This window comes from Acomys minous, assembly GCF_964271855.1.
Source record: "Acomys minous genome assembly, chromosome: 16".
Lineage (NCBI taxonomy): Eukaryota > Metazoa > Chordata > Mammalia > Rodentia > Muridae > Acomys > Acomys minous.
The window spans coordinates 40762489-40788408 of record NC_140498.1 but is presented as its reverse complement, the minus strand read 5'-3'; the positions used below and the strand labels follow the sequence as shown (position 1 = coordinate 40788408).

The 25920-nt window shown below is 51.2% G+C and overlaps 2 protein-coding genes across 4 annotated transcripts; one reads left to right on the top strand and one right to left on the bottom strand.

The window, feature by feature from the left end:
- Nucleotides 1-42: 42 nt before the first annotated feature.
- Nucleotides 43-23039, bottom strand: E4F1 (E4F transcription factor 1). 3 transcript variants are annotated; one of them, XM_084764723.1, is made up of 14 exons: nt 11319-12340; nt 7493-7650; nt 5860-5971; nt 3514-3707; nt 3306-3426; nt 2982-3134; nt 2740-2900; nt 2196-2405; nt 1702-1807; nt 1378-1595; nt 998-1196; nt 777-919; nt 641-703; nt 43-564 (listed from the first exon to the last, which is right to left on the bottom strand). In XM_084764723.1, exons 1-14 carry the CDS (start codon nt 11476-11478, stop codon nt 208-210), a joined length of 2355 nt encoding a protein of 784 aa, XP_084620849.1. In that variant the 5' UTR covers nt 11479-12340; the 3' UTR covers nt 43-207. The 3 variants fall into 3 exon arrangements, with proteins under 3 accessions (XP_084620849.1, XP_084620848.1, XP_084620850.1); XM_084764722.1 differs by having other exon boundaries at nt 1702-1810; nt 11319-12338; XM_084764724.1 differs by lacking the exons at nt 3514-3707; nt 11319-12340 and adding an exon at nt 22936-23039 and having other exon boundaries at nt 1702-1810.
- A 252-nt stretch (nt 23040-23291) lies between these two features.
- PGP (phosphoglycolate phosphatase) lies at nt 23292-25845 on the top strand. Its single transcript, XM_084764731.1, has 2 exons — nt 23292-24005; nt 24100-25845. Exons 1-2 carry the CDS (start codon nt 23366-23368, stop codon nt 24423-24425), a joined length of 966 nt encoding a protein of 321 aa, XP_084620857.1. The 5' UTR covers nt 23292-23365; the 3' UTR covers nt 24426-25845.
- Nucleotides 25846-25920: the final 75 nt, after the last annotated feature.

Sequence of the window (25920 nt, the reverse complement as noted above, 5' to 3'; positions counted from 1 at the left end):
TTTGCCAGCCCCAGAGGCTGCCTCTACCCCAACACCACAAGCTACAGGTTTTCATGTTTTATTGTAAAGCAGAAAACAAACTAAAAAACAAAACAGAACTTCATATTCACTCTGTCTCTTTCGGGTGCCTGAACTTCAATGTCTTCTGAGCAGGCAGGTGTGGACAGGCACGCTCTGGGGTCCTCTGTCACACCAGCGGCCCTCAAGCTATACGATGACTGTCTGCACCTCAAGTTGGCCCTCTGGGGAAGCAATGACCAGCTCTCCTCCGTGTTCAAGGATCTCTATGTCCTCTGATGACACCATTGTCACAGTGGCCTGCTCAGCACTGTTTGGACCTGCCCGGGCTGTGAGCACAGTGCCCTCACTGATTGCTGAAGCCAGTGTCATGGCCACCTGCTCGGTGAGACTCTCAGGAGTGGCAATGGTGATCGTGTCAGCAGCAGCCGTCTCTGAACCCAGTGCTGCCTCCTGGTCCATGGTCACGTTCTGCACAATAATCTGGTGCCCAGCACCAGCCTGGTGCACGATCTGCTGTACCACCTTCATGATGTGACTGTCCACCTGCAGGGACCATGGTTTAGCCTGAGGGGCCGCTCGGCAGCCCAGTAACCCTCCCACACCTCACCCAGACCCTCACCTCTGTCTCAGTGCCCTCAATGATCTCAGTGGCTTCACTGGTCTCTGTGTCATCTGCGGTAGCCTAGACAGACAGATGACAGAGGTCATCCTGGTCTTTCCTGAGTCCAAACCCATCCCACCAGCTCTATACCCACCTCAATAATGTACTCTTGGGTATCAGCCACCACAGAGGAGAATTCCACCAGCACGGTGTGCGGGTCTTCTGCAAGTACAGTGGCAGCCGCAGAGGGGCTCTCCTCAGACACCAGCAGCTCCTCCACTTCAAGCAGGCAGCCCCCTGCCAACAGGGACACTCAGCTTAGTTGGGACCATGTGACCCCAGCCCTCACCCTCTCCTGCCACCTGTGGTACAGACCTTTGGTGCGCAGGTGCCGGTTGAGTGTGCCATGTTCCGCGAAGCCACGACCACACTTGTAGCACTTGAAAGGCTTCTCGCCTGTGTGGTGCCTCACATGCCGCACCAGCGAGCCCTTCTCCCGGAAGCCTCGGCTGCAGAACTGGCACACGTGGGGCTTCTCTTCCAGATGTGTCCGGAAGTGCACCTGCTGGGCATTCTAGGGAGACCATTCTGTGACAGCCTGTTCTCAGCCATATCTCCTACCCCAGGCCTGAGAGGCCAAGAGTGAGCAGAGCAGGCTAGGACGAGGACATGGCAGGGCACTGGGAACAGCCAGACCCCCAGCTGGACAACGCAGGGCAGGTTCAGGCATAAGGATCTTAGGACCAAAGGCCTACCTTGGTTTTGTAACGCTTGCCACACTGGGGACAAGGGAAAGGCCTCTCGTCTGAGTGGACACGTCGGTGGCCGCGCACATGGGCAATGGTCTTGTAAAGTTTCCCACAGTCTCCACAGCGGAAGCGGCGCTCGTGCACGTGCACCTCCTGGTGCTTCTTGAGCAGGTAGGCTTTGGGGAAGGCCTTGCCACACTGTGTGCAGGTGAATGGCCTCGGCCCTGAAGCCACACCCAATGTCAGGCCATTTTCACCACCCACAAGCCCACCAGTCGCCAGTCCACAGGCCATCTTCCCCACGGACCCACCTGCCTCCCTGCTACCCACCTATATGACCTCTCTTGTGGGCCTCCAAGGTGGCTGCTGTTGGGAAAGTCTCAGTGCACTGAGGGCACGGGTGGGTCCTGGGCGTAGCTGAGGCCTCACTGGCCACCTGCTGGGGGACCACACTAATGTAAGCTGTGTTCCTGTGGTTCCAAAAACAAGAGCCAGCTCCCCTCCCTCCTCCCTCCTGGCCTTAGGTAAGGAAGTTAACAGACTAGAGGGCAGTTATAGCAGAAAGCAACACTACTTTCCAAATTAGGCACAGAGGTGTGCGCCTCTAAGTCCAGTACTGGGTGGAAGCAGAAGAACCAAGAACTGAGGCCAATATTGGCTACATAGTAAACCTGGGGCAGCCTGGTTACATCAGACTGTCTCAAAAGAAAAAAATATAAAAAAAAAACTAAAAATGCACGCGGAGGCTAGCAGCTTCCCCTGGCATGAGAAACAGACACCGGGTCAGCCCCAGCAGAGGGAGCATGGCTGTAACAGACACCTACTGTCTCCATCTGCTCCACCTCCAGCAGCGGCAGGTCTGGAGCTCCATCTCCCAGGGACTGGGCACTGGACCCAGAGGGAGGGGCTGGCTCCAGAGCACTCTCCTCCCCAGCAACCCTCTCAAGGACGATGCCAGAATTCTGCATGGCCTGATGCAGCAGGTTCTCATGGCTGTTCTCACCAGAACAGGGAAGCTCCTCAGGGTCTGGGGGCTGTGAGGGAGGGAGAGGAATAGAAGGAAGGAGGGGGGCCTGTCAGGCAGCCCAATACAGGGCACCCGTTCCCACCCACCCCACATAGCAGGCACATGGCAGGCCCATCCTTGGAGCTCCATATGGTGCGCAGCCAGCTGGCTGCCTTTGCTCTCGCTGAGTAAACTCCATCCCATTCTCCCTAGACTCCATGCTCAATCTTAGCAGCTTCCCTGCCTTGACTCGCCGTTACTAAGGAGTGCTTTTTGGGGGAGGGGTAACTTTGTCCTGGTCCTGCTGAGGCACTGTTTGAACACAGCCTGGCACTGTGTGGTCAAGCACAGGCAGCACCTACCTCTGGGGCCAGGGCTTTCATGCCCACGGGAAGCTCCTGCATCTGGACATGGACTTCGTGGATGACAGTGCCTTTGGCATCTGTGACCAGGTGAATCACAGGTGATGTCTCCATGGCTTCCCCTGCCACTGATGATGTCCCCACAGTGGAGGCACTGGATCCTTAAGGCAGAGATCAGTGAGCCCGTCAAGAGCCTGGCAGCCATTTTGGGAACGCCAGTCCCAGCCTCCCCACTCAGCTACCTGCAGGCACTTCCTCTTTGCCCACAACTGTGTCCTTGCTTATGCTGAAGCGGATCTTTTCTGTGCATGGAGTGAGAGATTTGAGGTGCCGAGTCAGTGCACCTGACTCCCGGAAGCTCTTTCCACACTTGGCACATTTATAAGGGCGCTCATCTGTAGAGAGAACAGTCAGCCCCCATGAGGGATGGACAATGTCCTGTGTTGAGAGAACACCAAGCTTGAAGGCTCTGTCTCTTCATCTGGGAGGACACAGGCAAGCCGTAGGGTGCCCCCAGAGCCAAGCAGCAGGGTATTTAGTGTAGTTCTAAGCCCCACTTCACTCACCAGTGTGCCGCCGGTGATGGCGGATGAGAGAGCCCTTGGTCCGAAAGGAGGCACCACAGAGCTTGCACTCATGGTCCCTGCGGCTGCTGTGCGTTACCATGTGGGCCTTGAGGATGCTGCCCTATGGGAAGGGGGCAGTAAGGCTCAGGGCATCTCCCTGGACAGGGGCAGCGGGGGAGCCAGCGGGCCCGTGGCCCCAGGGGCTCACCGTTTTGAAGGTCTTGTGACATAGCATGCACACGTAGCGGCCTTCCTTGTTCAGCAGCAGCTTGACTTGGGCCTGCTCGCCCTCCCCAATAAGCCCAAGATCCTGACGGTTAGGACTGCCTGGAGCTTCTGCCATCTCGCCATCCCCTGGCTCTGCCTCAGCGGCCACAATGACCTCTTTGATGTGCCCACTTCCTGAGGAGAGGCAAGTTAACATGAGCCTCAAGACCTATTACTACTACCTAGGGATCCCTCCGCAGGAGCCCACTGGAAGCCATAGACCTGTCCAGACCACACACCACCCCAGCCCTAGGGCTTAGAACCTGGATCTGTTCTGCACTGAGGGAAACCCATGCAGCAGCCATTACAGGCAACCCGACATGGCGGATAGAGCACCTCCAACTCAGCAGAGCTGCCGGAAGCTCAGGGCCCCCAGACTGTGCCCAACATGGACACTCTCCCTGAGGAGATACCCCATCCTCTAAACCAAGAGACACAGAGACATCCTACAACAGGATGCCCAGGGAAATTGGCAGTGGACATCCTAGTTCAGCTGCCTGCGTTTTTTCTGTTGGATGGTCCCAGTCCCACAAATATAAAGGAGAGAATTCTGGGAGCTGGCAGTGGGTAGACAGGCAGGCCGAGGCAGATCCCTACCTACAACTGACTGGAGAAACGAGACACCTGAGGTGGCTAGAGAAAAGGTGTCAGGGTTTTGCACTTCTCAGGGGATGCTGGGGAATCTGACAATGAGCAAAGCCGTACTATAAAAATACTTCACATTTTCTACTCATAAAGGTGATGAGTGGGAACCAGCTGGGAAACTACTCCTTAGAAACCATCTCTACCCAGCTGGTCTTGTTTTGACAAGTTATTCTCTCAAACTCAATGAGCACCATGACTCAGAAACAATTAGGGGTATCTGTCACCATGCCCCAAAAGGGCCTTCCCAAAGGACAGAGCCTGAAGGGCGAGGGCCACAGGTGCACCAGCCATGAGGAAATTCCTTTGTATCTACACCTGACGCAGAGAAGAAGCTAAAGCTCAGCCAGGCCAGCAGCCCACCTCCCTCACGGCCTTTTCTTTACGCAGCCGCAGCCGTGAGAAACAGTGGGGGCTCCTGGCTCCCCTCCCTCTGGGATGCCTACAAAGGGTACAGAAGTAGAGGATCCCTCAGGTGGAGGGTGCTGTGCTAAGCACAAGCTTGACGCTCATGGCGGCTGGAAGTGGGTGGAGAAGAACGTACCTGGCAGAGCCTGGTTATACACCAGAGCTTGTTTTCCCAACATCACCACCCACCATAGAAACTAAACTATGTGCCAGGCCAGGAGCAGGACCCCACCCCTACATGACAGCATTCCTAAGTCTGAGTGGCAAGGGCCGAGTCTCCCTGTGGCATTGAGGACATAGAGAAAGGCAATGGAACCCAGACAGCTGTCCAGGTGCCTCCTCGGCAGGGGTGATGTGCTCAGAGGCTCCCTTCTGGAGCCCGAGGTTGGCTTCCTCAACAGAGCCTTCCTCTTCCTGCCCCACCTGATTCTCAGAGCTCCTTCCTGCCCACCTGCCCTGGTCCCTGCAGAGCACTCCTTGACTTCCCAACAGCCTCCAGGCGCTTTTGAACACTCGCCACCCATCCGTTCCCTGGCTCCCTCTACCTGCTCTTTGAATGCCGCCTGCACACCCGTCAGTCTCCAGCTAATGACCACTTGACCCAACCCAGGCCTCTCAGTAGCCGTCTTCCCCGTGTGCATCGGTGAGCACTTCAATAGAAAGAAAGCACCAGCCATCAAAGAGGCTTGGCATTCTACGCTCATAAAAACCATCAAGAACCAGGGCAGCAATCCTCAGGCCAGCTTAAACACGCAGAGGCATGAAAGCCAAGGTCAAGCAGCAAGTCAGGGCCCGCCGAAGCAGCAGCTTCCCCTGTGCACCCCACTGACCCGACAAAGGCTACTGCTAGGGCAAGGGACCATGTGAAGGTACAGTGATGCTACTGCGTGGGGACAGGAAGGAAGAATCCAGGGGGCAGCGAACTGGAGAGGACGCTAAGGAGGACCAGGGCAGACACAGCCTAGGAAAGCACCTGAGTCCACGATGATGCACAGACTCCAGTCTAGACTCCTAAGTACCTCAAGAACTCCGGGCCAGTAAGAAATGTCCTGGCTCCCCTTCCTAGAAGAGCCTCCTCCTGAAGGGCCTGCCCAGGGGAAGGCTCACAAGGCCGGGGCCTCTCTGTGCACTTGGAAGAGTGAAGGATTCGAGCAGCGGAGATCCTCCAGCCCCGACTACAATCACCCATCAAGTCAATGCCTCAGGAGTGAGGGCCACCCACGGCCAACTGGCTTACCAACAAGGTCAGGAGCATGGCTGATGTCTGCTGCCAGAGACGTGGCCTCCACCACGATGTGGGCCACAGTAATGGGCTCCTCTGGGCTGCCCTCTGCTGCCGTTGGCACCACCTGTCAATGGCATCAAAACACACATGAGAAGCACCTGTGGGTTCCAAAATTTACAGGAAGAACCTGGCTCCCTCTGTGGAAGAGGGAGACTTGGGAAACACAGGCCTTGGCCAGTCCATAGCCTTCAGGAAGGCTGAAGGGTGGGCTCTCCAAGGGGCACGGCTCTAAGCCTGGCCGCAGTCCCGGTCAGCCCCATCAGCTGAACACCTCTGGCCACTATGGCCTGGACACAGGGCAGAAGCACACAGCGCAGGGTCTTAAGAGGCATGAAGATGGGCTAGCAGCAGGAGTGAAGGTGCAGTGCCCACACAGGCAGCCCAGCCAGGTGGACAGAAGGACCCCATGGCTGTGGGACATTCCTTCCTGGAAGGCACCCAGGGAGGGGGCAAGTAATAAGGGCAAAGTTAGAGAGTTAATCCTTTTCTAAAGTCACCTTACCCACTCTCTGACAGCTTAAGGCCACTGACTCTTCCTAGCAGTGCTGCGACCTGTAACACTGTTCTTCATGGTGTGGGGACCCCCAACCATAAGATTATTTTTGTTGTACTTTGTAACTGTAATCTTGATACTGTTATGAATTATAATGTAAATATCTATTTTTCAACAGTCTTGAGTGACCCCTGTGAAAGGGTTGTTTGACACTCATAAGGGGTCAGGACCCACAGGTTAAAAAAACACTCTACCACCGAGCTATCTTTCTAGGCCTCTTTGCATTAGTAAAGATATAAAAGATGTATTTATTTTCATCTTCTGTATATGAGTGTTTTGCTTATATATATATACGTACAAAAATATGTATGAACACTTATGTATGTGTGCCTAGTATCCCCAGAAATCAGAAAGAGGGATCAGAATCCACAGAAGTGGAGTAACAGATGGTTGTGAGCAAGTGCTCTTAACCACTGAGCGATTTCTCCAGCCCCTTTAAAAATGTTACCTTGAGTCTAAGTTGTCTAAGGTAGCCTCAACCTACACTGTAGCCCAAGTTGGCCTTAAATTGGAAATCCTTCTGCCTTAGCCTCCTGTAGCTGGCATCACAGGCCTGTATTACCAGGCCTGGCCAGAGCCTCTTCTTAAGTCTACCCAATAAGACTGATGGGAGAACACCCATCTCATAGGGATGCTGTCTAATTTAGTAAGACTATGTGAGTGCATCCCCAAGCACTGGCCTTCAATCAAGTGGGCCATCTTCCTATAGGTACCAGAACCCAGCAGGCTCTACTTCAAAGAGATCCCTGAGAACCATGTGTATAGGACAGGAGATAAGGAAGAAGACAAAAGTTTCCATGATCTCAGACACCAGAAAGGAAGGACCCACCCCCACCCCTGCCACCAACTGTACAGGCTGCTGAGAGGCTGAGTTAGCCCAGGCCATTCAAAGCCCCACTGATACGCGTACAGCCAGGTCTGCCTTCTAACTGGCCTCATGCCATAAGGCAGCTGGACAGGCTAGTCAAAACACTGTGTCATAGAGGAGCCAGAGCAGAGGAGTGTGGATGGCGGCAGCTGATAAGGGCTCACCTCCTGGGCCAGCAATGCAGCAGCAGCAGCAGCAGGAGTGGTGGGCAGGGCCTCTTGCGGGGCTCGATGGCAGGTCTTCTGAATTTTGTGCTGGACAAAGTCCTCCAAGGCGGTGAACTCCACCTGGCAGCGGCCACATCTGTGCACGTCATCCTCATCTGCAATAAGCCTGATGTCAGGGAGACTGGGGGCAATCAGGGTCTCACCCAGCTTCCCTTCAAGGCTGAGGCAAGGGACACCCGAGGATGGCATCAAAACCAGAGCTGATATGCCTGCTCACCCAGGAGCTACTGAGAACACATTGGGGGAGTACACCCAAGGCCAGATCCTCTAGAAGTCTACAGAAGCAAGGCCTACCAGGGAGACCCGCATTCCACACAGTTACCCTGACCACACATTTATCCTGCAAGGGCACACTGAAGCTGTCACATCCAGTCCCCACACTCTGGTCTCCGGAGAGAAAGGAGATAGGAGGCACAGGAACTCACCTAAGCAAGTTTGGGAACAGCAGAGGACCCAGATTTAAGAGCACTGGGGAGTTGGGGATGTAACTCAACGATCCAGCACTTGCCCAGCATACATAAGGCCCCTGCGTTTGGGTCCCCAGAATTGTTAAAAATTTGTTCAGGACTGCTGGTGATCGAGTGTGTAGGCATCTCTCTGGCCAACTTGAAATTATTTCCCCATTTTGAGAAAGATAATGTGGGCTAAATAGTTACTTCTATCTAGTGCTCAGCAGGACTCAGAAGGTTGATATCCACAAAGCTCCACTAGGCCAGCCGGCTTTTAAAAACACAGAACAGCAGGCGTCCTCACCCCTGATAGTCTTACTATCTTGTCAATGTGTATACATATGGTGCTGCAAATGAGCCTTGAGCACACTAAGCAAACACTCTACCACTGGGATGCACCGCCGCCCTGACCACACTTTTCTCTCTTCTGATGCGAGCCTGGTCCCCATTGGGTAGCATCCTGTTCCAGAATATACTCCAAGGATAAAAAGCAGTAAAGAGCAATTACACATCCCAGATTCACTGCATCTGGGCCCCTCACTAGCAAGAGACACTTCCCACTTACAGAAGCCCTAATGTATGATGAACAAAATTGCTTTCCTTTTTCTTTCTCTGAGCCTGGGTCTCATTACACAGCCATGGCTGTCCTGAAACTCACTATTTAGAACCACGGTGGACTCCAGCTCAGAGAGATCTACCTGCTTCTGCCTTCCCAGTGCTCACGTGCACCACTCCTGCCCTCCCCTTTCTTTTAGCTTTGCCTAGTTTTACTTCTTGAATGGGTATTTTGCCTGCATGTATGTCTCTGCACTATATGTGTGCCTGGTGCCCACAGGTGGTATCAGATCATCAAATCACCTGGAACGAAAGTTACAGTCATTAGGAGCTGGAGAGCTGGCTCAGCTGGTAAGAGCACTGTCTGCTCTTCCAGAGGTCCTGAGTTCCACTCCCAGCACCCACATGGTGGCTCACAACCATCTATACTGGGATCTGATGCCTTCTTCTGGCGTGTAGGCAGACATGCAGATAGAGCACTCATAAAACAAAATTTAAAACATCTTTAAAAAGAAAACCAGTCATTAGATACTGTGTAAGTGCTGAGAATTGAATGTGGGTCATCTGAAAGAGCAACAAGGTTTTTTTTTTGGGGGGGGGGTAGGAGGATGGGATGTTTTGTTGTTGTTGTTTTTTATTTTGGTTTTTGGAGACAGGGTTTCTCTGTGTCATCCTGGATGTCCTAGAACTCACTTTGTAGACCAGCCTGGCCTCGAACTCACAGAGATCTGCCTACCTCTACCTCCCAAGCGCTGGGATTAAAGGCGTGCGCCACCATCACCCGGCTGCAACAAGTACTCTTAACGACTGAGCCATCCTTCTAACTCAGTATCTAAGAATTTAACCAAAACATGGCAGCACCCGGGGGAAGGGCTGACTAAGTCCATCCTAGAAACATTACTAAGAGTCAAGGTTAATCAGGTGAACCAGCCAGACTCAGCTTCCAAAACAGCCTGCTAGTTTCCTCTATCTTACACTGGGTCCCACATCAAAGCCAAAACCAGCCTGTCCAAGGGAGGAGTCAAGTCAATAACAAATTAATGATCAAATAAAAGGCCAAACCCAAGCTATGACTGGCCCACAGGCCACCTGAAAGAGGGTGGTGCCCTCTGCATGGCTCACACTCACAACAGGCACTGAGGTGTCTATCACCCCCTTCCCCTCCCACTCCACTCACTGACAGTCTGACTCAGCACCAAGATGTTGCTACTCAAAGAGCTCCTGACCCAGACAAAAGCACACCTAACCCATTCTACACTTAAAAAGGCCATACCCTCAACCCTTGGGGGTCACCATCAGCTCTTCACAGTAGCAAAATTGCAGTTATGAAGTAGCAACAAAATAATTTTATGGCTGGAGGTACTGTATCAAAGGGTCTCAGCATTAGAAAGGTTGAGAAGCACAAACAAACGCAAAAATCTACAAGCCAAGCGTGGTGGCACACACCTTTAATCCCAAGCAATGGGGAGGGAGAGGTCGGAGGAGCTTTGTAAACTCAAGGCCAGCCTAATCTACATAGTGAGTTCCAGGTTTCTACATAGTAAGACCCTGTCTTAAAAAAACAAAACAGGGCGTGGTGGCGCACACCTTTAATCCTAGCTCTTGGGAGGCAGAGGAAGGTGGATCGCTGTGAGTTCGAAGCCAGCCTGGTCTACAAAGCAAGTCCAGGACATCCAAGGCTACACAGAGAGACCCTGTCTCAAACAAAACAAGTCAGGCTGTGGTGGCCCACACCTTCAATCCCAGCACTTGGGAGGCAGAGGCAGGTGGATCTCTGTGAATTCGAGGCCAGTCTGGTCTACAAAGCGAGTCCAGGAAAGCCAAGGGTACACAGAGAAACCCTGTCTCGAAAACCAAACAAAACAAAAAACAGAGACTCTCCAAAGAGATCCCACCGAGGCTGTAGCTGACCCTCTCCAAGGCGAAATGAGAAAGAAAAAAGATTACAATGAGATTGAATCCTTTAAACCATTATCATTTGCCAAACCATTTGTGTCTGATCAAATCTACAGTTCTGTGGACTAACGCAGAAGAGATACCTAAAGCATCCCTGAACGACATCAGCATCTAGAGCAGTAATCTTAGTGTACCCAGCACAGCCCTTGACATACAGGCATGTTTTTAACTCTTCCCCATCCTCCTAGGAGAAATTAAAGGGTTTAAGAGAGGAGTTACAGTCCTGGCTCCGATCTGACCCTTGACAGGAACGAGATGGGTGACCTAGCCACTTTACAACCCTTGAACCTCAATTACCCCCATCTCTGAAGTAGTAATAATAGTTCGCCTTTGGAGGTTGGTTTAAGGAATGGTGAAGGCCGATTCACCGGGAGTGTCCCACACATTTCCTGGAGTCGTTGCTCCACCCGGTGGTGAAAACCCAGGTAGGTCCTCAGTGGGGCGATGCTGCCTCCCCAGGTCAGGTCCCCAATCCCTTTCCTGGCGGGGAGGCCCCGCCCCAGTCTCCAGCTCCGCCCTGGCTAAGGCCCCAGCGGCGGCTGGGACCCAGGAGCTAGGGCTGGTAAACGCTCACTAGCAGGATTTGTTCGGCCAGGTCTACTCCGAGGGGCTGGGGAAATGGGGTTCCCTCGGGAGCCCCTGCACCTGGGCCCGGCAGGCTGGACGTGGCCCGCAGGGTACCCCGTGAGAGTTGTGAAGGTCTGCAGACATTCGAGGAGCCTGGATCCGGGCGAGGCTGCACATCGCAGCCCGGGCACAGCCGCCCGCACCCCGGTCGCACCAGGCTTCTGTGGCCTCGTTACCTTCCTCGCTGAAGGGCGCTGGGAGGCCAAGGAAGCCGCCAGAGGACAAGGCCGCCGCCGCCGCCGCCGCAACCCCGCCCTCGCCCGCTTCACGCCCGGCTTCGGCCCGAGCTTCTGCCGTATGAGCGGCCGTCACCCGCACTGCCATCGCGCCCTCCATGTCGCAACGCACTACAGGAAGATGGCGGATTTACGACCGTGTCGTCATAACAACGGGCCGCACCGAGGTCGGCGTGTAGGACAGGCAGGGGCGGAACAAGGACGAGTTTGACGGGCAGGCAAAGGGGCGGAGCTGCAAGCTGTGGCCTAGCTCTTTGAGGGCGTCTAGAGCCGGATTTGAGGGCGGAAGTGGGCGTGGCTTGTGCTAATTTAGCTGAACGTGGCAGGGTGGAGGGAGGTGATTTACAGTGGACTAAATAATCTGAATCTCTCACGCTTGCTTATTTTTAAAGTGTGTGGATTTTTTGTCTGCATATATGCCTGTGCACTGTGTGCATGTCTGACGCCCGCGGAGGCCGGAACAGGGTGTCTGATCTCCTGAAACTTGAATTACAGTTGCAGTTACTTTTAGGTGTTGGGAATTGAACCTACGTACTCTGGAAGAACAGCCAATGTGCTCTTAGCCACCGGCACAATCTGAACTCTTTAGGGTCGATACCCAGTATAGACTCCTGGGCTCAGACCAGGGTTGCAATGTCATAATTCCCTGATAATTAATCTGGTCCTGACAAAATAAGCCCAGTTGGAGACAGTTCCTGTGCCGCTTTCCAAAGACTTTTATACTTTCATTCTGTTTTTAAGTTTTGAAAAGTACATATAAAAGGGGCTGGAGAGATGGCTCAGAGGTTAAGAGCTGTCTACTCTTCCAGAGGTCCTGAGTTCAATTCCCAGCAACCACATGGTGGCTCACAACCATCTACAATGTGATCTGATGTCCTCTTCTGACATGTAGGTGTGCATGCAGATAGAACACTCATACATAACAATAAATAAATAAATCTTTTTAAATAAATAAAGTACACATAAAAATGGCCGCTTGTGAAATTTAGTATACTGACAGTGCTAATCACCAAAATTTAGTTCCATCATTGGCTATTGGTCGGTTGGCTGGAGACAGTCTGATTTTGTAGCTCACAGTGGCCAGTAATTCAGTGCTGGAAATATGCCTGATTTAGTTCCAGAACCTTTGGCGGGGGGTGAGACAGGGTTTCTCTGTGTAGCCTTGGCTGTCCTAGACTCACTTTGTCAAGACCAGGCTGGCCTCAAACTCACAGCAATCCGCCTGCCTCTGCCTCCAGAGTGCTAGGATTAAAGGTGTGAGCTTTTATTGTTTTGTTTTTTTAAGACAGGGTCTTAAACGCCTGGCATTCCAGAACATTTTCATCATCAAAACCTGTACAGCGTCTGTAGCTCAGTTTGGCAGAAGGCTCACCTACGATGCACAAAGTGCTAGCACGGCATAAAAATGAACAGAGTGGCTCAGGCCAAGCAATTCCAGCACTTGGGAGGAAGCGGAGGCAAGAGGATCAAAGTTCAAGACCATCCTTAGCTAAATAAGGAGTTCAAGGCCAGCCTGGGGCATTCTTTGGCTCTTATAATAGTGCTGCTCTGAACATTCTTATCCAAGTTGCTTTTGTATTTTTGTATTGTTTCCATGCTCCATTTATTTACTTATTTTGGTTTTTCAGAGACAGGGTTTGTGTAGCCTTGTCTTGGACTCCCTTTGTAGACCAGGCTGGCCTCAAACTCACAGCAATCCACCTGCCTCCTCTTCCTGAGTGCTGGGATTAAAGGCAGGCACCACCATGCCCTGTTGAGAAACCCTATCTAAAAACAAAAACAAAAAAACAAAAACCAACCCTCAGATGGCTCATGAGGTAGAAACACTGCCCTCCTAGGCTGATGACCTGGATTCAACTCCGAGGACCCACATGATAGGAGGAGAACTAACTCTCACAAGTTGTACCCTGACCTCCACACACATCACGGCACTCACAAGACACGCATATGTAAGTAAATAAATAAATGGAGTTTTTAAAACTTCAGAAGCCGGGCATGGTGGCGCACGCCTTTAATCCCAGCTGTGAGTTGGGAGGACAGCCTGGCCTACAAAGCGACTCCAGGACAACCAGAGCTGTTACACAGAGAAACCCTATCTTGAAAGAACCAAAAAAAACAAAACAGAAAATGTTTTATTAGGCCAGGCATGGTGGCACATGCCTGTAATCCCAGCACATAGGAGGCAGAGGCAGATGGGTCTCTGTGAGTTTGAGGCCAGCCAGGTCTACAAAATGAGTCCAGAACAGCCAGGACTATAAGAGAAATCCTGTCTTGGGTAGAAAAAAAAGCTTTATTTTATTTATTTTTTTTTAATTTTACAAAATTATTATCATGCATGTCTGATGCCCAAGTAGGTGGTGAGTTTCCAAGTGGGTACTGGGAATCAAGCCTGGGCCCCTTGCAAGAACAAGTGTTTTGTTTAATTTTTAAAAATTTATTATGTATACAATGCTCTGCCTGCATATAACACCTGCAGGCCAGAAGATGACACCAGATTCATTATAGATAGTTGTGAGCCACCAAGTGGTTGCTGGGACTTGAACTCAGGACCTTCAGAAGAGCAGCCACTGCTCTTAACCTCTGAGCCATCTCTCCAGCCACAAGAATAAATGCTCCTAACCTCTGAGCCAACTCCTGAGCCAGAAAAGGCTTTATTTTATGTGTACAGGTGTTTTGCCTGCATAGCTATACACCACATTTATGCAGTGCCCACAATGGCCAGAAGAGGGCTCCCACTTCATGGAACTGGAGTTACAGAAGGCTGCTAGCTGCCTTGTGGGCTCTAGAGTTCAACTACCACTACCTCTCCCGCTGGAAGAACAACCAGTGTTGTTGTTCTTTTTTTTTTTTTTTCCAAGACAGAGTTTCTCTCTGTGTATCCTTGACTGTCCTGGACTTGCTCGGTAGACCAGACTGGCCTTGAACTCACAGATATCCACTTGCCTCTGCCTCCTAGAGTGCTGGGATCACAATGCGCCCTGTTTTGTTTTGTAATTACAAGATTTTTTTTTTTGGATGTTGATTTATCCATACTACAAAGTATCAATTGCTATTGAGAGTAATGTTATGTTTATAGTTACAAATTAATATGCACATATTATCTGAGGGATGATTCAAGTGCTGGCATTAAAGGTGTGCACCCAGCTTTCTTTCTTTTTTATTTTATTATTATTATTGTGTGAGAGTGTATATGAGACAGAGAACCTGCTGGGCAGAATCCTCAGAGGCAGACCAGGACTCCTGCTCCTGCGCAGGTCACTTCCTGCAGGTCAGAACTGGGAACCTGGACTAGAATGTCCTGGCCCTGCCCATCAGCAGGCACAGAAGCAGATCGCTGCGATTAGCAGGTGGTGTAGTGTGCTGTAGCTTGTGCTCCTGGCCCTTTAAATGACTCCCAGTTGCTAGTCCACTGGCCCTTCAAGAATTCTTAGCCTTTAGAACTGCTTGACCCTATGACCTTCAGTGTGGGATATAAGAAAGCCAGCAGAAGCTGAGAAAAGAGACTGAGTAGAGTGAGAGGAGAAGTAGCTGGGGCGGAAGATACAGAGAGGAGCCAGCTGGTCCAGGAGAAGCTGAGTTGAGCTGGGAGAAGAGACTGTTACAGCACACTGCTGGGAGCTGCCGGAGGGACCTTTGGGAGAAGCATTTGAAGGGGCTGGGCTGGACACTGGGAAGGCCAGTTGGGAAAGAAATTAGGAATCTCTCTCTCTTCCCCCTCTGTCCTTCTTTCTCTTCTATCTAGTGTTAGGGGTGAAACTGGAGGAGGGGAGAGGAATAAAGGGTGGGAAACAGACAACACCACAAAGGAGCAAAGACCAAGCTTCAAGGCAGCAAGACAGACTCCCTGACCTCAGCCGGCCTCCCGCCCTGCACGCCAAGTGTTAATGTCCCATGGTCATCAACTCAAAAGTCCACCCTTTTAATTTTTTAAATTGGAGGATTTTTCTTTCCAAAGAGAACATAGATTTATTAAGGGAGGAAAAAAATACCCACATGAGAGTGGGAGGGGTTACAAGGGAGAGTACCTGTTGTTTAAATTTTGAGGTAAGTTGTTCTGGCTGTTTCAACCTCCTAGGATTTGACCTGGCTTCAGAAGAGCAGTGAGGTTGCCCGCCCCGCTCTCTGAGAGTCTTATGTATCGCCAGGCATTGGTAGCGCAGGCCTTTAATCCCAGCACTTGGGAGGCAGGTAGATCTGAGTTCAAGGACAGCCTGGTCTACAAACTGAGTCCAGGATAGCCAAGGCTACACAGAGAAACCCTGTCTCAGAAACAAACAAAACAAAAAAAGTCTTAGGTATCTAAAGTTGGCCTTGAACTCCCTATGTAGTCAATAGTGACCTTGAACTTCCATCTCTCCAGCCACCCTCCTTTTTTTAGACTTTTTTCTTTTTTTTATTTTGGTTTTTTGAGGCAGGGTTTCTCTGTGTAGCCTTGGCTGTCCTGGACTCGCTTTGTAGACCAGGCTGGCCTGGAACTCACAGCGATCCGCCTGCCTCTGCCTCCCGAGTGCTGGGATTAAAGGCGTGCGCCACCACGCCCGGCTGACTTTTTTCTTTTTTTTTTTTTTTTTGGTTTTTTGTTTGTTTGTTTGTTTGTTTTGAGACAGAGTTTCTCTGTGTAGCCTTGGCTGTCCTGGACTCCCTTTGTAGACCAGGCTGGCCTGGAACTCACAGCGATCCGCCTGCCTCTGACTCCCGAGTGCTGGGATTAAAGGCGTGCGCCACCACGCCCGGCTTTTCTTTTCTTAAAGATTGATTTATTTTATGTATATGAGTGCTCTAACTCTGGATGCCAGATCACATTATGCATGGTTGTGGGCCACCATGGTCGCTGGGAATTGAACTCAGGACCTCTGGAAGAGTATCCAGTGCTCTTAACCACTAAGCCATCTCCAGCCCTTCTGATCTTCCTCCATTTTCCACACTACTGTGGGTATGTACACCTGGTATTCAGCTGGGGAAGGAACTCCCGAGTCCTGTGCATGCTAGACATGCACTCTACCACTGAGCCACAGCCTTAACCTCTGTTGCTGTTTTGAGACAGGGTTTTACTTTGTAGCTACATGCTGGCCTGGAACTCACAGAAATCCTTCTCCTGAGCAAGCAAGATGGCTAAACAGATAAACGCACCTGCCATACGAGCTTGGCATATCGAGTCTGATGCCTGGTATTCACAGTGGTAGTAGAGAACCAGTTTAAAAACTGGCTGTCCTGGGGGCTGGAGAGATGGCTCAGAGGTTAAGAGCACTGCCTGCTCTTCCAAAGGTCCTGAGTCCAATTCCCAGCAACCACATGGTGGGTCATAACCATCTACAATGAGATCTGGTCCCTCTTCTGGCCTGCAGGCACACATGGGGGCAGAATACCATATAAATAATAAATAAAATCTTTTTTTTTAAAAACCTGGCTGTCCTCCAACCTCCATGTGCACACTGTGGGATCCATGTAGTACAGTCAGCCATAGACCCCATACATCATATAGACGTAGCAGTGTGTGTGTGTGTGTGTGTGTGTGTGTGTGTGTGTGTGTGTGTGTTTTCACTCAGTAAAGATAATAAGTAAAGAGCCAAGTGTGGTGGTACACACCTTTAACCTCAGCACTCAGGAGGCAGAAGCCAACGAGCTCAAGCCCATCTTAGTCTACTTAAGACCTTATATCAATAAAATGAAAAAATAAAATAAACTCTCCTCTTGCCACTATGCCCAGCCATGACCTTGCTTTGTACTTAGATCACTGATGACACTGATAATAATGCCTACATGTGTTCTAACTGTAAATTTATGCAACTCTTCTAATTAGTGTCTCTGTGTTAGTTACTTAATCTCATCACTGACTTAACACCTGGCGAGCAGAACCTAAGATAGGAAGGGTTTACTTTGGCTCCTGATGTGAGGGAACACCCCATAACGGTGACAGAAATGGTTGGTGGGTGGAGCTCAGTTGTAGAATGCCAGAAGCCCTGCACTCAGCACGCAACACTGCGTAAACCAGACATGGTGTCATATGCCTGTAATTTTAGCAGTGGGGAAACAGAGGCAGATGGGCAAGAGGCTCAGATGCTTCAGATTATCCTCAGCTGTGCAGCCAGCTCTAAGACAGCCGGGGATGCACGAGACCCTGTCTAGAACAATGAAGAGCGTGCATCACACTCTATCCCGCACCATTGCCTAGTTCACTCGTGAGATGTTCCTCGCTTGGGAGGACATGACGCTGGCACCGTCTACTACAAAACATGTACCGAGCGCGGACTCTGTATGAGGAGCACATCAGGATGGGCTTCTGTCCATCCACAGGGCCATTCCACCGTGAAGGCCACTGTCCCCTTCAGACTCTTCCAGGACCCTCTCCACAGCCATCTTCCTTTACATTCCTTGCACTATGTAGGCTCAGTCCCTCTCACTGACAGGCATGCCGCCCAGTCCCCTCAGCAGATGAGGTGGTGTGCAGGCTTGGAGTCAAGTGAGTTCCATCCCTGCCCTGCACTGTCTAGCTGTTGGCCTTGTTCCTCAGTTTCCTCACTATAGCACAGGTGCTCTAACAACGCCTACTTCTCAGGAGTGTCCTGCAGTGGATGATATAAACATGCTTTTGTTTTGATCCCAAGTGTGGGATATGTAATGGATGTGGATATGTTTTTGGTTTGGTTTGGTTTGGTTTGTTTTTTCAAGACAGGGTTTCTCTGTGTAGCCTTGGCTGTCCTGGACTCACTTTGTAGACCAGGCTGGCCTCAATCTCATAGCTATCCGCCAACCTCAGCCTCTGGAGTGCTGGGATTAAAGGTGTGCGCCACCACGCCGGGCATATTTTTGTTTTGATCTCAAGTGTGGGATGGGGAACAGACTTGTGAAAAAGCAGGTGATGTTTATCCACTTGGAGGTCTAACCACCTCATGTGGGGGCTTGGTTTTTGCCAGCTGAAAAACATCCTAAGCCGGGCGTGGTGGCGCACGCTTTTAATCCCAGCACTTGGGAGGCAGAGGCAGGCGGATCGCTGTGAGTTCGAGGCCAGCCTGGTCTACAAAGCGAGACCAGGACAGCCAATGCTACACAGAGAAACCCTGTCTCAAAAAAAACAAAAAAACAAAAAAAGACACACACACACACACACACAGGGGTCTTGGTATTGTTTGGCTGTTCATCCTTGCACTTCAAGACACGCTCCTAGAGAGACTGCTTCAGTGACAGCTTCCAGGTTCCCGGCTTCAGCTGCTGTTCCAGGTTCCAGCAGCAACTTTGGTGGAATTGCTGGTCTGCTGAAATCCTGCCGACTACACCAGGGGACTCGCTCCCAGGAACTGAATTCAACAGGGTCTACTTCCCCTGTTCCCATAAACCTCCTTTCTCTGCTATCTAGGGTAGGTGGGTTGGAAGGGAGGTGTAAGCATTTAAAGAACCACAGATGAAGTAGGTTTGGAAAAGCTGGAGCCTACACTGTCCTGTGATTCTGACAACAGGAGTGCTGCTTGCTGTCTGCATACTTACCCAGTGCCCAAGGGTAAACCAAGGCAATCAGGTAAGTTTCAGAAGTCTGGTCACATCTGGACACATTGGCATTCTCCACTGTGGCCTGGGGTTTCTAAGTGATAAAACCAGCATTTGCGGGGATGGAGAGATGGCTCAGTGGTTAAGAGCACAGACTGCTCTTCCAGAGGTCCTGAGTTCAATTCCCAGCAGCCACATGGTGGTTCACAACCATCTATAATGTGATCTGATGCATACTGTATACAAAATAAATAAACCTTAAAAAAAAAAACAGTATTTGCAGTCTTTTGTCAAATGTAGCTCTTCTCAGAGTCAGCTCAGCTCCCCAAAGTAAACGTGCAGATGGAGATGAGAGCGTTCTCCTAGACAGTGTATACTCCCGGCAGGAACCCTGCAGTCCCTGCCCTCCAAGGCTGTGGCCCTCGTCCTTCAGGTTTTCCAGGCCAGCAGAGATGGGATGGTCCACAAACCCGACCCTCCATAGGAGTATTGAGGTCAGTGGGCTTATCCGATGAGTTTAAAGGTAGAAAAGATTCAGAAAAAAAAAATGTTTTGGAGAAAACTGGGAGATTGGCACATTGGGAATTGGGGGTCTTTAGGAAACCAGGAACTACTGTTATTCTGACACCTGGCTCTTGTCAGAATTTCCACTCCAAATGATACACCCCAGATATGGGGACACATATCCTCAGATTCATACATAAGAACAAGAATGCCACAGGGAAATTATGACAGCCTCAACTAGATATAAGCAGTGTTCATTAGCGGGAAAACAGATAAGACCACACCAGGTCGAGTGGTGGTGTGATTTTACAATGGTCCAGGAGACAATTCAGTACAAATTAAAAACAAAACAAAACCCAAAATGAGGATAACAAGGTGTGGTGGCGCACGCCTTTAATCCTAGCATTCCAGAGGAAGAGGCAGGTGGATCTCTGTGAGTTCAAGGCCACCCTGGTCTACAAAGTGAGTCCAGGACAGTCAAGGCTACACAAAGAAACCCTGTCTTGGGGGGGGGAGGCAGGGAAGGCCAGTAGCAATGATAGCAGTTTTCAAAAGATTATCTGTGTTATTACTGTTAGTGTTTGTTGAAACAGGGGCCTCAGCTTCTGGGGTTTAGGATTAAAGGCCTGTTCACCACACAGGGCCATTCCGTTCTTTTTTTTTTTTTTTTTTTTTAAAGGATTTTATTTATTTTATGTATGTATGAGTACTCTACCTGCATGTACACCTGCAGGCCAGAAGAGGGCACCAGATCTCATTATAGATGGTTGTGAGCCACCATGTGGTTGCTGGGAATTGAACTCAGGACCTCTGAGCAGACAGTGCTCCTAACCGCTGAGCCATCTCTCCAGCCCCCAGCCATTCAGTTCTTTTTTTTTTTTTTTTTTTTTTTAGCCATTCAGTTCTTAGCACTGAATGGGAGCTCACGACAGCCTGTAACTCCAGTTGCAGAGGCTCTGACTCCTGGCCTCTGAGGTCACCACAAATGCAGGCAAAAACTCATATGCATAAAATAAAAAAAATCTTCAAAAATATGTATTTTTAATTATGTATGAGTATATGAATGTGTATGTAGGAGGCCACCAATTATAATCCTTGGAGCTTGTGTTACAGGCTATGGTAAACTACCCAACTTGGGTGCTTGGGAACTGAACTCAGAATGATCTGCAAGAGGAATGAAAAACCAGCTTGCTCCCATTTCAGGCTTAAAAACCATCATAAGTAAAGACAATCTAGGTTTATTCCTGTTTATGATTAACTTCTGTTCCTCAAGGATTCAGCTATGCCCCACCTACAGCCCTAACCGCAAATGGGTCTCTACTGCCTGTTCCAGGAATGGCAATCACATCTTTGTTTCAAAAAGTTTACAACCATCTTGCAACCCTACCTTTGTTCCAAAAGGTTTCAAAACCTGCTTACGACTACCTGTGCTTACGACTACCTGTGCTTACGACTACCTGTGCTTACGACTACCTGTGCTTATGACTACCTGTGCTTACAACTACCTGTGCTTATGACTACCTGTGCTTATGACTACCTTGTTATGCCCACCTTGCAACCATGCCTTTGTTTCAGGAGTATGTTCATGTTCTGCCCTGTAACCCCGCCTATTTTCCCAGACAAATCCCTCATTTGCAAACCCTCTATCCTTGAGCTTTATAAAAATCTTGTTTTCCTCACATCCAATGCTGACCTCTAGAACTCTGCCTAAGTGGGAGGCAGCCCCTGTGTGCGAATGAAAAAGTTTGCTTGCTTTAATTAATTTGGCTATATGATGATCGGGTTGGTGGTCCTGTTGGACCCTCACGCTCAACTCAGGAAGGGGTTCGCCGCAAGAGACCACTCGCACACACAATACACAACGCACTGATGCAAAAGCAAAGGTTTATTTCTGACGAGTCAGGGTCCCTCAGCACTTGAGAGGCGAAGGATCCCGAGCAGCTGGTACAGGCTAGTTTTAAAGGCAAAAACCGCAAAGCAGGTGGGGTTGCTTATCAAGTTAAACCATATGGACATTAGGACATCTGGCATTGGGAAACCTCTTGTGGGAACTTGGGTGTGGGTCCCTAGAGCGGTTACTGGAAACCATATGGGGACATCTGATATTTGGAAACTTGCATGTAACTATTCTGGGAACTGGGGGCTGGAGAGATGGCTCAGTGGTTAAGAGCACTGCCTGTTCTTCCAAAGGACCTGGGTTCAATTCCCAGCACCCACATGGCAGCTCACAACTGTCTGTAACTCCAAGATCTAACACCCCTCCACCAACGTACATAAGTTAAAATTAATAAAATATTAAAACAAAAAACAAAAAAAAAACTATTCTGGGAACTAGGGAAGAACTCTTGAGGTTAGCAGTTCCAAGAACTGGGAAAAACCTCTGGGGTCAGAAGTTTAGGTTCTAGGCAAGCAAGGTTGGGCAAGCAAACAAGCATCTTATATTTTATAATTTTACAGTTTCTCAGTCCTTCCTTCTCTCGTCTTTGGGATTAACAAAGTACGATCTTTTTTTTTTTTTTGGTTTTTCGAGGGTCTCTCTGTGTAGCTTTGGCTGTCTTGGACTCACTCTGTAGACCAGGCTGGCCTCGAACTCACAGCAATCCGCCTGCCTCTGCCTCCCAAGTGCTGGGATTAAAGGCTTGCGCCACCACGCCCGGCTCAAAGTACGATCTCTTTGTTGTTTGTTTTTCGAGACAGGGTTTCTCTTGTGTAGCCTTGGCTGTCCTGGACTACCTTTGTAGACCAGGCTGGCCTCGAACTCACAGTGATCTGCCTGCCTCTGCCTCTACTGCTCTGGGATGAAAGGTGTGAACGAGCAACCACACCTAGCGAACATCTTTTTATGTATACTAAAGTCAGAGACGTGGTTGGGAAGGGATGTCCTTTACTGACCGGATGGTGATATAAGGAGACTTTTGTGAAATGTTGGAATTATTCTATATCTGATACTTGAATGTACATGATGAAACTGCATTGATCTGTACATTTAAGACTTAATGGGCTGGAGAGATGGCTCAGCGGTTAAGAACACTGACTTCTCTTCCAGAGGTTCTGAGTTCAATTCCCAGCAACCACATGGTGGTTCACAACCATCTATAATGTGACCTAATATGCACTGTATACATAATAAATTAAAAACAAATCTTTTTAAAAAAAAAGACTTATGCCCGTCGGTGCATATTATGCCTCAATAAAAGTATTAATAGTTGATGAGGACCAATTAGTTGCTAGCGACCAATTGCTGAATAGCATTACTGTATGTAGGCAATGTCCCCCTGGATCTCAACCTCACTGCCTTGCCATCACCGGGTCATGTCACTTCCGGGTACCGGGAAACCGTCTTTGAGGAACTGAAGGTGAGAATGCGAGTACCCTTGGGAAAAGAAGTTCCAGGCTGGCTCCAAAGACGGAAAGGTATTCGGTTCAAGCGCCTACTTCACATCTAAGGCGCTTACGAGAGACTTGGGGTGCTGGCGGCCCCTCCCGCCTCGTTCCTGAGGTTAGCCGGGCCCAACCAAGACCTCCAGAAGAGGCAGCCAATCAGCAGCCATCCCGGCCCGGGGTCACTGACCTGGAGTCTCCGTCACCTAGACTGACCACCCGTTTCCAATGAGCGAGCTGTCCCGCGGCCATCCACGATCAGCCTCCTTACGGCCCGTGCCGTCCGCGGCCCCCAGCGTTTCCGCGGCGTACGCCTGACCCTTGCCGGTTGGCGCTCCGCCAGCCAATCCTTGCTGCAGCCGGGCCAGCCAGCCAATGGCTGCCCGCCTCCGCTCGCCGGGCCCGCGACGGTTACCGCTGTGCGCCTCGCCGCTCACGGGAAGCGGAGACGGATTGGCGCAAGCAGGGGCCAGTGGGCGGTGCGCGCGAGGAGCGGAGCCAATGAGCGTCCCGGAGGCGGGGCGGGCGCCGCGGCGGGCGGCTGCGAGGAGCGGCCGGTGGTGGTGGCAGTGGCGGCGGCGGCGGCGGCGGCGGGTGGCGGAGGCGGCCAGCGGTCGGCCATGGCGGAGGCAGAGGCCGGCGGCGACGAAGCCCGCTGCCTGCGGCTGAACGCCGAGCGGGCCAGGGCGCTGCTGGCCGAGGTGGACACGCTGCTGTTCGACTGCGATGGCGTGCTGTGGCGCGGCGAGACGGCCGTGCCGGGCGCGCCGGAGACTCTGCGGGCGCTGCGGGCCCGCGGGAAGCGACTGGGCTTCATCACCAACAACAGCAGCAAGACCCGCGCGGCCTACGCGGAGAAGCTCAAGCGCTTGGGTTTCGGCGGCCCGGTGGGGCCCGAAGCGGGCCTCGAGGTCTTCGGCACGGCCTACTGCAGCGCGCTCTATCTGCGCCAACGCCTGGCCGGCGTGCCGGACCCCAAGGCCTACGTGCTGGGCAGCCCGGCCTTAGCCGCCGAGCTGGAGGCCGTGGGTGTCACTAGCGTGGGCGTGGGCCCGGAGGCGCTGCACGGCGAAGGGCCGGCCGACTGGCTGTCGGCGCCGCTCGAACCCGACGTGCGCGCGGTAGTGGTGGGCTTCGACCCACACTTCAGCTACATGAAGCTCACCAAGGCCGTGCGGTACCTGCAGCAGCCCAACTGTCTGCTCGTGGGCACCAACATGGACAACCGGCTCCCGCTGGAGAACGGCCGTTTCATTGCGGGTCCGTGCGCCCTAGGGGCTGGAGGTTGGAGGGCGGGCTCAGCCCTTCCGTGTCCTCTGACTCCCGCGTCCCCTTCCCTCCCTTCGCTCTGCAGGTACCGGCTGTCTGGTGCGAGCCGTGGAGATGGCCGCCCAGCGCCAGGCGGACATCATCGGGAAGCCTAGCCGCTTCATCTTCGACTGCGTGTCCCAGGAGTATGGTATCAACCCCGAGCGCACAGTCATGGTGGGAGACCGCCTGGACACAGACATCCTTCTGGGCGCCACCTGTAGCCTGAAGACTATCCTGACCCTCACCGGCGTCTCCAGTCTTGAGGATGTGAAGAGTAATCAGGAAAGTGACTGCATGAACAAGAAGAAAATGGTCCCTGACTTCTATGTTGACAGCATAGCCGACCTCTTGCCTGCCCTTCAAGGTTAAAGATAAAGTGTCTTTAATCTCTGGAATAAAAAAAAAAAAAAAAGAAAAGAAAACGAAAACCAGTTACCTAAATTAATAGGTGGGGCTTAGGAATTGCTGTTAGCTGGCTGCTGGTTAGGCAACTGGTTAGGCAAAGGCAGTAGTTAACCTTGTAAGTAAACGTTGGGGGGGTGTTGTTTACAGATGATTATATTTTAAGATGCACTTTTAAGCTTGGAAGGCATCATGGGGTGGGCTCTGGGCTTTGTATATGTTGGCTGCGGTGGGCATAGCATCTGCCCAGCATTCAGGTAACCTCAGGCCCTGTGGATGATTCTGAAATGGGCCAAGGGTTGTGTGTCTCGCTTTTTGCTGAAAATGTATTCAGGGATTAGGCTCGAAAGAAAGGGCTTTTCAGAGACATTTGAGCTGACCAAAAACTTGGGTTTCCCCAGCGCTGCCCATCACATGGCAGAGGCAAGCGCACTGTTTGGGTTCGGATGTTGCCCTTAACCTCCACTCACTCCTGCTTTCGTGGAAACCACTTTGATTGTCACAGTTGTCTGCTGTTTCAGATGCCCAGCACCTCTGCCTTTCATGCACAGCAACAGCCCAGGGAGCTCAGAACAGTGTTTATTTTTGTTTTGTTTTGTTTTGTTTTTTCTTAAACTAGTGAGTGACATTGTCAAGTGTGGGGTTGGATCTTGTGTGTGGATTAATAGCTGTGGTCTGTCTCAAGGGTACATCCCACTGAAGAAATCTCGTGCCCGACTCAGCAGCGCAGCCAGAGTGCAAGCAGAGGATTGTCTTGCTTCCCAGAATGCCCTCTGGTTAGGAGGGAAAGAGGAGTCCTGAGAGTAGCTAAGTCTTCTAACAGCGCATCCAGCCTCCCTTGCCTAGGCCACTTCGGGTTGTGGATGGGTTAGATGTCGGTGCTCCATGAAGCCACCTATTTCCGTCCTGGACTTCCTTGTTGGTGACCCACCAGCCAGTTGGCTTCTCAGTTTTCCTCTGCTCTGCATGTCTCTGACCTTTACCAGCCTGAGCAGACTGGGAGGCATTCATGGGGGCACACCCAGGAACTTCCTTTTGGCTGACTCCTTGCTGGCAGCTCGCCCTGTACCAAGTGGCACTTCACCTGTTGACCAAGTTCTCAGAGCAATGAAAGGTATCCCGTGCCTGAAGCTGCTCACAGGCCTGCGATGGCCGGGAGTGGACTGTGCCGTAGCTGGACATGAAGGCAGCAGTGCCTGTGACAGTGGTGGTGCTGAGCCTTCGTGAGTCTGGACAATGAGCCGACCTATCATGGCATTGTCACCCACACAGGTGCAGCAGCCAGGGACGCCCCCCTCTTCTCTTGGGCAGTAGCCAGAGAGCCTGTGTGTGTGCAATTTCCAGCCTGTTTGTGTAAACTCAAATGCACATTAAACTCTCAAACCCACACTGACTAGGTCTGCCTTCCTCTACGTTCTTTGAGTAGTTGTCTTAGCTATGGATAGGGGCCAGGCAGAATTTA

Excerpts from the sequence above, each read along its gene's own strand:
- E4F1 (XM_084764722.1), bottom strand. The coding sequence starts at position 11,478 with ATGGAGGGCGCGATGGCAGTGCGGGTGACGGCCGCTCATACGGCAGAA. Across the intron at positions 1,811-2,195 it reads AGGTGGAGCAGATGGAGACA|CAGGTGGCCAGTGAGGCCTC; the intron begins GTAGGTGTCTGT and ends GTGGTCCCCCAG. Across the intron at positions 704-776 it reads CCCAAGAGTACATTATTGAG|GCTACCGCAGATGACACAGA; the intron begins GTGGGTATAGAG and ends CTGTCTGTCTAG.
- PGP (XM_084764731.1), top strand. The coding sequence starts at position 23,366 with ATGGCGGAGGCAGAGGCCGGCGGCGACGAAGCCCGCTGCCTGCGGCTG. Across the intron at positions 24,006-24,099 it reads GAACGGCCGTTTCATTGCGG|GTACCGGCTGTCTGGTGCGA; the intron begins GTCCGTGCGCCC and ends TTCGCTCTGCAG.